We start from the raw sequence: 10,463 nt of genomic DNA on the forward strand, positions 1-10,463 counted from the left end.
TTTTGTTTCCCCCCCCCCCCTCCCCCCCGCAGCCGTGGGCACTTGGCTAGGCCCCGCGAGCCCCCTGCAGGCCCGGCCGGTCTGGGCCCCGGGTGTGCCAGCCCAGGGCACGGAGAGGGGCCAGGTGCCTGCCCCAAGTGAAGCGGTGAGTTCCCCGGGGGAGGCCTGGCGGGTCTCGGGGGCAGCCTGAGGGAGGCTGAAGAAGAGTGGAGGAGGACAAGGCTTTGGGGGCGGGAGATGAGCTGCCGACTGCTTGGCCATGCACCCGACTGACCAGTCCTGCATGTGTTTGGGATGTTGGCATTTTGCTTTAATAGGGGCTTGCAGGGTGTTATTTATTTTATTGTATTTATTTTTGTTTGGTGATTCTCCTCCCTCCCCCCGCCCTGGCCCTTCTGCATTGAGAGTGTGCACAGTGCAAACATTTTTTATTTATGAACAGAACCGGATTGATCCAGAAGGACCTTGGGTTTAATTTGGCTTCATATTGATCTTTCTCAGATCTGTTAGAAGCAGACTCCTCTTATGAGGAGTAGGAGGATCTTAGGAGGGAGATCTAGTAAACTGTCATTTGCTGGGACCAAAACTGCGGTCACTGTATTGTCAAATTAGTCTTAATCCCATGTATTTGTTGTTTCTGCTTTTCTAAGACTGAGCTGATTTATGAATACAAAGCTTTTTGCTTTTTTTAAAGAGTTAGGTATTTTGTATTCTGGAGGTCTTTGTGACGTGTTTGTCTTAGTGTAAACTAAGTCTGTATTTTCAAACTGTTCAAAATAAACCCTTCAATCTCTTTGTTTTCCAGAATAATTTCTTTATTTAGAGTAAAAATTTTAAAAGCTTGCCATCTTTTACTTAAATAACTTCTGATCAGTTTTTATCATGAGCTGCCAGATGTGCATAGTTTACACTATAAGATCTAGCAAAAGTTGTCTGGTTTTTTGTACAACTTTTTGTTGGGATAAAGTGCTTGTCTGACCTGTTATCAGCCACATGCGTAATGTGTCGGTGTTCCAAGTTTTAACCTTCTATGAAATTGAGCACACAGAATTTCAGGAACAAGTCTTTTTCTTTATTGTTTTTTGTTTAGCATTGTTGAAGCAGTTTGATTTCCACTTTTAATTCATATACTTAGATACCAAAAGAAATATTGTGACTCCAGTTTGTTCCATCACCAGCTTTCAGTCATTTTCACAAGCAGTTTTATCCTAACAGATGTCCTGTTCTTAGACATTTTGTTTTTCCATGTTGCACTACAAATAGAGTACTAAACACGTTTGTTTTTGCAAAGACGGATATACAGCCTGAGCTTTGAGAGGTTAAAAAATATGTTGGAAAGTCATTCTTCAGTGTTAAAATACCAAGGCCTAAATTTAGACCCTAATGTGTGTCAGTGCAACTCCACTGGGTGCAAGTGAATTTTACATTCTTAAATCAACTATGAGCTATTCATTGCCTATGTACTAAGAGAAACAAGTGCTGTTTCTTGTTCTATAGGAAATATAGTCTTCATCATAGAAAAAAAATCCTGAAATTTTCTGTTATGGTTGATTGCAATTATCAACAACTAAAACTTTTAAAGGAACACTTTCAGCATCACATCAGTTGAATGTCTATTCCTTGCCAGACCTTTCCATGCATCAAAAATTCATGTAAACTAGATACAGTCATAAACCGCTGTGGGTTGCATTTGTGTATTCATAATCCTTTTGAAGACTGTAATAAACACTTTACCTTATGGATTATAATTTCTCAAAAGAAAACAGAAAGGTATTTAAATGCAATTTGGGCTCACACTATGTGAATAAAAGAGTTTAAGTATATACAGTATACCAGCCAAAATCATTTTTAGTTCCCTTGGATTGACCATCATGAAATAGGTCCTGCTACATTAGAATAATGTTTTAAAATGTGTTTGTTCCAGCCTGTTTCTTCAGTAGTCAGCAAAACTATTTTGGAAACTAGTAAAGTGAACTTTGACTGAAGATGAAACCTCATTCTCCTCTCATGTGCCTGTAAATCGAGAGAAAGTGTTGCAGTAAAAGCCAGCTGATATCAGAGGAGAAGCCCACCCATAGTTCCTGAGCTCAGTTTAAAGACAACTGATGAAGGATGTCTTAAAATGGGAACAGAAGATTGAGATAAATGAGGTACTAGAAGTAAATGCAAACTAAATCCTGGTGTATAGTTTGGAAGGAACAGAAAGAGAAACAAATTGCAACAGTAGTCAGCCAGTAGTGAATTAAGTGGATAGTCAGTCTAAAACAGAGAGCAAAGGGAGCCTAGCTTGTTTCAGACATTCCAAGAGAATTGATGCCTTCACAATAACAGTAACGTTTACACAAAAAAAGGGAAGTGGGGAGTTTTAATAGATTTTTTTTTTTTAAGTGGAACAGTTCCCTTCCCATTTAACATGTTTTTGACCTACTGGTCAAATGAATTGTGTATCTTCTAAAATCTGTGCACTTTTCCAGGTTCGCCATCTTGGATTTTTTATCAAGATGGTTACAACATTATGGTAGTCATGATTTTGTGGTAAACAGCTAAGGAGTTGCCATTTCGTAATATCACAGAAGCATAATTTGATTGGCCTGCTGATCTTTCTATTGATTTAATAGTCCAACATTGGTATGTAATTGTCCTTTGCAATCCATAATTACATCTACTCCAGAGCCTTATCTACAAATAATTTCATTTCTATTTCAGGAAGGATGGATCCAGATTTGGAATTTACTGATAACATGCAGTGACAGCTTTGATTATAAAATGGATTATTCCACTTTATGCCTCAGTATCTATGATGAAGGTTACTGGTCATTATGAAAAGCATTACATTTTAAGTTCTCCCATAGCCTTGCTTGGTGCTGTTTGAAAGTAATTGGTGATCTCAGTCTCCTTCCTATGGTTCCAGCACAGAGGAAATAATCACAACCAGGCTCCATGTTTGGAGTCTCAGGAGAAAGGCTATGTTTAGAACAGAGTTTGAGCCTAAACTGTTTTTTTGTCCTGGGGTGATCCTTCCAGCCATAACAACATGGCATTGGCAGTAGTTGTAATGCATTACTTTTAAAAAATGAATACAGAATGCTATAGATAGCTATTCTTATTTAAGTACCTTTATTGTGATCTAAAATTCAATTAAAAAAATTGGTAAGGATGCATATAGTCGAGTCTGTTTGCTTGGCAATTTGACTATATTGCATTCAAGACTTATTTTCTGTAAGTCACTTTTTTTCATTTGGTGATAGATATAGTAAAGATAAGGGAGACTCTATCAGTGGGAAACAAATACAGTATCTTATGTTCTTTGCCTGTTTCTAGGAGTCCATGTTATATGGTGGACCTACAACACTTTCTTGACACTCAAATTTTGCAACAGCTGCTTGCTATAGATTTGAGATTAATTGGTACATTGTCCTTGAAATCATGCAATGTTTGGACCTCAGTCGAAATGAAAAATTGGACTTCTGTAGATTGATAACAGATTTCAGATGCCTTTATGAAAATGGCCATGCTATTTGATTTAAATATGATTATATTCAGGAAGTTTCAGAGTAGTACCTGGTCTTATAAAGCAGCCTTTTGCTGCTTCCTACCTCCTATCATCATTATGAAAGCATCTGGAATTTTATGGTTAGTCATATATGGGTACCTAACATGTTATAAGCCTTTTTGGGGGGTTTTTAAAATTTTTTGTAGGCCTTAAATCAATGGTTTCAAAAGCCTGCTTACAGAGCATACTAAATTCAATTCTCATTCACACCGTAGCATATTTTTTTGCGCTTGCATCACACACTGCTGAATATCTTTAACTGTGTGGTGTGTCTAACTGTTCTTGAGGCCTGATATTCACTATCTATAGTTTACCACATGCAATACACACAAATACATTTTCCTCAGTTCTGTAGGAAAGTTCAGTTTTGGAGGGAAATCTTTACCCATTGCTATCATTAGACATCCTTCATGCTCCCATTCTCTCATCTAAGCCTTTTACCATTGATTTAGTGAGGCAGTCTTACCTTTTTTTCTGCAATATGGAGTGTATGTTTAAACTTTTGTCTTGAAATGGAAAAGTGGTTTTCACTAAAATCAATAGAAACATGAAAACATTGAGTTATGGGATAAACTGTTGAAAGAAATGACTGCTGTTTGTACTTGAAAAGAAAGGGGAAATGCATCTAGACGTGGAATTTTGCGACTTGAACAGGGATAGCGAGCTTTACACTGAAATCATATGTCATAAATGCCGAAGATATGGTCCAGGGGGGCTGGAACTGGCCTGTGGAGCCATGGGTCTCGGACTGGCCCTGCACGCAGCACACATTATCCTCTACCCCATGTGCTGTGTGTAGAGCTGGTCCAGGATGCATCCTGCATGCAGCACCTGCACCAGACTAGCTCTGCATGCTGGATCCAGAACACAGGGCCAGTCTTGGCCCAGTTTGGCCTGCAGACCAGCCTTGCACTGCTCGCCCAGCCTGCCAGGTTGAATGAGTTTGATACCCTTGATATATTGACTTTAAAATAAACTGATGCAATTCTTTGAAGAATCATGTTGACATTTAATCTGTTCAGAAACTGAATTTGAAGTAGTTTGGATACTGCTCATGCTCTTTACCTGACTAATGGCTTTTGTTTTCTAATCACAGTTTTCAGTGTTCTGTAAATCATTTCTCTCCTTTTCATATATGTGTAAGGCCCACACAGAGAGGGAGAACAGTGTGTGTGACATAAAGGCACATACTAATTTCCCAGGTTTTCATTAGTAAAAATACAGTTGTTAAAATTTAATTTGTAGGCAGTAGATATTTAGAGATGTGTTTGTTTGTTTTTTTTTAATTGAGAAGGGTCCCTTTTTATTCTGTTGTACTGTCAGGTCTGTTTTTCTTTAGGTTGTTATTACCATGGCTAATTTTACCATATGATGCAATGCAATTTTATAAGAACCTTTGACAAGTCATGCAGTGGTATGCCAATTTAACTCCTTGTTGCTCTGGTGTGGGCAGCGGAAAGCTGGGTGAAGGTCCTTCTATAAGTGAGTGTTCATGTTTGGATTTTCAGAACTGCTCAGTATTGGCCTCAGTCTGTCCCATTTAAAGTCTGTTGTAGGGCTCCTGTTGACTTCAGTGGGAGCAGAATTGGATCTTTGCTGAGTGCCTTTAAAAATTCCACCCTGTAAAAAGGAATACAAATGCAGTGTAGATTTCTGCAAGGATTTTTGGAGTCCATATAGATGATATACAGCAGGGGCAGGCAATTATTTGGACCCTCAGGCCACATAGGCAGTTTTGGGGAGCTATTGCAGGCCGGTCAGCATCACCCCCTCCTCTTAAGTCGTTTCCCCCCTCCTCGCAACAGCCCAGAGCCCAGGCACCCTGCGGCTCTTTCCTTCTACCAGCACCCAGGAGAAGCTGAGCGCACAGCCCCAGCCTTGACCCCTACCCACCCCGTGCCTGCTCCAGACTCGCCCCATCTGGAGCGGACTAGCTCTGGACCAGCTGGAACCTGTGCACGCAGCCCCGACCCCGGCCCTCCCCACACCTGCTCCCTGCCCACGCTGTGCAGTGGCAGCAGCAGCCAAGCAGAAGCTGCTGCTAGACACAGGGGAAAAGAGACTGCATCCCCCTCATTGCTGCCAGGCCCTTCTTGCTGCAGCCAGTCGAAGCCCATGCCTGGGCTGCCCAGCAGCTCCTCTCCACCGCCACCACTTCCCTGCTGGGCATCTTGGGAGACAGCAGTGACGACAGCAACAGGGCAGTCTGGGTGGGGGCTCCAGCAGGCAACAGGAAGAAGAGCCTGGAAGAAGAGCGATGGGGAAGTGGCTGCTTTTCTCCTATGCCTAGCAGCAGCTTCTGCCTGGCTCCTGCCACTGCTCAGCATGGGTGGGTGGACCGGAGCTAGCATGGGGTGGGCCAGGGTCAGGGCTGTGCACACAGCTTCTGGCTGTTGCGGAGCTGGTCTGCTCTGGCCGGGGCAAGTCTGAAGCAGGCATGGTTGGGCCAGGGTTAGGGCTGTGTGCACGGGTCCACGCCAGTACCATAGAGCTGGGGCCAGTGGCAGCAGCAGCCAGAAGGAGCCACTGCCACATGGGCTGCCTAAAAATGCAGTCCGGCCCCAGAACTGCCCCAGCATCACTGCGCACTTGGGGGTGGGAGGACGTGTAATGGGTGGATGGCTCCTGGGCCAGGGGGGACCGAGGGACCCACTGTGAGCTGGACAATAGGCTAGGTGGGACCGAGGGACCCACTGTGAGCTGGACAAAGTCTTTCCATGGGCCGGATCTGGCCTGCGGGCTGTATTTTTGCCCACCCCTGATATACAGCCTTGTATGTCTGGGAGCTTAGTGCTGTGGTGTCTGCCTTTGTGCTTCGGTGAAGCATAAGACTGTTATGGGAGAGCTATGCAGCCTGTACATAGATGTGCCACCCAAATGAAGGAGACCGCAAACCCATTAGGGCAAGGGTTGGTAACCCGTGGCCCATGGGCTGAATTTGGTCTGCAGAGCCATTTGATCTGGCCCGCATGCATGAAGCCTTTGTGGCATTTGGTGGCAGGGGCCTTTAACAACAGTCACATTCCCCTGCTGTCGTGCTGGTTGTGGGATTTCTCCCTGTGCTAGTGCTGGAAAAAGTGGTAGTGGTGGTCTCTGGCCTGAATTGGGTCAGTCTGGCCTCCAGCCATAAAAGGTTGCTGACTGCTGGAATTAGGGTTATGAGTTGGCCCAAATGACAGAAGCCTCCCTGCACAATGCCTAAAGATGTCTTTTCCAAAGAGGATGCCAGGGCTTGGAAGTAGGAAGGCTAAACTCTTTCAGACTGTCAGAAAGACAACTTAAGAAGTATGAATCGTTTCAGTGCTTTCTCTGTAAACATACAAAATTACACTTTAAAAATGAATGCTTAAATTGTAATGAAGCTGATCAGTAAACACTCCAGTAGCCATTCTTTCCTGCTTTGCACCAGGAAGTGCTTGAATATTTCTCTTTGTAGACCATATATTTCACATAAGTATTAAATCCCATCTTATTAGATGTCATTAGTGATACAATTTGAAACTTTATTGCATACAAAAAATGTTAAGATTGTGAAGTCAAGCTCTATGATATTAAGATTTGCTGAAATTAAAGTAGCTTCAACAGCCCTAGTCTGGATTTCTCTGAATTCATCATGGTTCACTTGAATCATTATTTTGTTTTTCCTACAAAACCATTTGGGACACAGGCTGAACAGTGTCATTGAAAGGTTGGCTAATCAGTATTTTCTTTTTCTCATTCAGTGTGTCATCTGCTTTATGTAGTGTATACCAACGTTTTTCAACCCCTGGATCACAACCCAAAAGTGGGTCACAAGACTATATGGAAGGGTCTAGGACATATTTAAAAAATGGATCCTCCTTTAAAGGAGGAAAACGTGGGAAAGTGGCTTTTCCCTTGCAGGCTGGCAGAGTTCCAGCCTTCAAGGGGCTGCTTGGGGCCTCCCATGCCCCACACACTTGGGGGGGCTGCAACCTGGGGGTGAGGGGCACTGGGTTGGGACTGGCCACTGATGTTTACAAATGGATCCAGTTACAAAAAAGGCTGAGAACCACTGCTGTATATACATACCCTTGTGGCCCTGCTCTTGATACAGAACTATTACTTCTTTGTGGGCTAATTTATAATGCTAATTGCCATAATATATGACTGCATAATGAACTTACTCCAAGGAGATGTTGTGAAGCCAACATGGCAGCATTATACGTATCATTTTGCATGTGAGCAACTTAGACTAAGAGTGAGTGCCGTTATCCAAGTCAATCAGGACTTATAGTAGAGATGATATCTTTTATTAGACCAACAAGATTTTTGTAAAAAAATTTATCCAAGTTGGCATTTAAGTGTCTGAAGTATGAGACCATCCTCTATACAGTTCTGCCTCATTCACTATATACCTTCCATCTTCTTCAGGAAGTGAAGCAGGGGATCTGCAGGCCATGTTCAGTGTATAATCTGGGTCCGTTCTCTGAACCCAGCCAAACAGTGTTTTTCAGAAACCAGGGATCTGGGGGAAAATAGTACAGGATCATATAGTTAAAGACTGCATTACAATGCATATGCATAAAGGGGTTGTGTTAAGGCTGCACAGCTAGTTTTGATTCTCATGTTTCCTAAACTCTGAGTACAGGCAGTCCTCGACTTGCACCGTTTTGAGTTACAACGTTTCGCACTTACAACGTTTATAAATTGACACCCTGTTTCAACTTTGACGTCAGTATCGACTTCGCAACGCTTGGTCCAACGCGACGCCATGCCAGCAAACAAGTTTGCTGCATTGTTCATCTCCGTGGAGAACATTTGTCCAAACTTCCTTGGTTCCTTGGACACTTTTTTAAAGAAAGCAGCCAAGACTCCAGAAAAACCTGCAGCCAAGACTCCTGAAAAGACTCCAGCCAAGAGCCTGTCAAAAAGTCCAGCAAAGTCACTTCAGAGAAGTCCTTCCAAATCAATATGATCGCTAGTTACAATATAAATGCATTAATGTAGCTATATTACTCATCTATAATTGATTGAGTACAAAATTCTGGGGTATTTTTGGTGAAAATAGGGTATCAGGCCTTGGTTCAAGAACCAATCCCCCATTTATAACGTCGTTTCTTATAAGAAAATTGGTTCCGAGTTACCATGTTTTGACTTAAAACATGGTTTTCAGGAACCAATTGTGTTGTAAGTCTGAGGACTGCCTGTATTGGCTATCATAACTACAGTAAAAGTGAAGGGAGTTGTTTGTTTCTTTATGTAATTCACTAAAGTTAAACTGGGAGGCCATTCTGTTATGTGGAACTGTATTGAACCCCTGTACAAGTCATCAGCAGCCTTAGAACCTTTACTTCTACTCTATAGATCTCTGCTGCTTGACAGAGTGACTGACATTAATAGTGGGATGCAATCCTGGGAAAGGGGCAGCCATTCAAGGGAAGATGACTTACATATTTTGCCACTCAGTTTCCTAGATATTTGTAGACCGCAGAAGAATACTGAGAGTTCAACCTCAGGTTCTGGATAGTGTGGCAGACCCTTCCAGCTCTTTATCTTGTTGTTCCTACTCCCTCTGATGTGTTCCAGTCTGCCTTCCCCTCCCCTAGTTCCTCACAGCCCTGTTTGTCATTCCTAGCACCTGATGAAGTAGTCTATGAAAACTTACACCTTTCTGAACAAATTAGCATTTAAGGTTTCATCCTACACCTGCCTCCTTCTTTGTATTCTAGTCAAGGTGCTTTCTTGCTTGGGCACCAGCAGCAGGGGCATAGAGAGTATGGGGAAACTTGTCTCCCTGCTTCTTGTTCCACAATTTAGAGCTTACTTTAGGAAGATTGTATTAGGCCCTGGGGACAATGTACTCAGCCATTCTGTGGGGATAGCAACTAGTAGCTTCAGGGAGACAGAGCATGGATTCTTTGTGCGGATGGATTCTTAAGTAAATTTAGCTGCTGAATTGAGTTTATTAAGTAAGTAAATTTCACAGGCTCTTAAAAGCATTATCAAAACTTGAAAAACAAAATCCCTGGCATGAGGGCAACCCTCTTGTCAAATTTTAAGTCTGTGTTAAATACTACTAGACCTTTTTTGTCAAATGATTGTTTTTTAATATAAGCAAAACATTTTTGTCCAATTTCTTTTTCAAGCAGCTGAGCTTAACAAAACAACAACAAAAAAAGCCTGAGACCAGACACCTGGCATAGAGATTTCAAACCAAATGAGTGAAATTAGCAATTGTTATTGCGTTGTTAGCAATTGCAGCTAATATCTTAAAGTAGAAAGTATTAGATCGGGGTGGGCAAAATACAGCCTGTGTGTTAGATCTGGCCTGCAGAGGGTCTTTGTCCAGCCTGCAGCAGGTCCCTTGGTTCTGTCTGGCCCAGGCACTGTCTGGCCATGGTGCGTCCTGCTGCCCCCTTGGGCAGGCAGTGGGACTGGGGTGGCTCTGTCGCTCAACTGCCTTTCTAGGTAGCCCGGGCAGCGGTAGTTCCTTCCGGCTGGGAACCTGTGTGCACAGCTCTGGCCCGGCATGCCCTGTGCCTGCCCCAGACTTGCCTGTGCCGAGCGGCAGCCAGGCAGAAACCGTTGCTTGGTGCAGGGGAAAAGCAGCCCCTCCCCCTCGCCACTGCTGGGCTTTTCCTGCTGCAGCCATCTAGAGCCTGTGCTGGGCTGTCCCATGTCTGCACTGGCACTGCTGCCCTGCTGGGCAGTCTGGAGGTGGTGATGACAGCGGTGGAGACATGGGACAGCCCGGCATTGGGTCCAGGCACTGCAGCAAGAAGGGCTCAGCAACAGCAATGGGGAGGGGCCACTTTTCTCCCACTCTGGCCAACAGTTTCTGCCTGGCCACCACAACTGCTCAGCGCAGGTGAATCTGGAGCAGGCCCAGGGCAGGTCGGGGCAAGGCTACGCGCACAGGTCTCCACCTGGGGCCAGCAGCGGCGGGCGC

General features: G+C 43.7%; 1 protein-coding gene across 7 annotated transcripts in view; it reads left to right on the forward strand.

Annotated features, from left to right (window-relative positions):
• The first annotated feature begins 1,924 nt into the window (after positions 1 to 1,924).
• Positions 1,925 to 10,463, forward strand: part of COPS2 (COP9 signalosome subunit 2) — a 35,248-nt gene continuing 26,709 nt past the window's right edge. For all 7 annotated transcript variants that reach the window (XM_025210491.1, XM_025210492.1, XM_006029031.3 and 4 more), the window contains exon 1: positions 1,925 to 2,150. In XM_025210491.1, the coding sequence (XP_025066276.1) occupies positions 2,106 to 2,150 (45 nt within the window). In that variant the 5' untranslated portion in view covers positions 1,925 to 2,105. The remainder of the gene's footprint in view (positions 2,151 to 10,463) is intronic.

The sequence above is a fragment of the Alligator sinensis genome, unplaced genomic scaffold (assembly GCF_000455745.1).
Source record: "Alligator sinensis unplaced genomic scaffold, ASM45574v1 scaffold814_1, whole genome shotgun sequence".
Taxonomy (NCBI): Eukaryota; Metazoa; Chordata; order Crocodylia; family Alligatoridae; genus Alligator; species Alligator sinensis.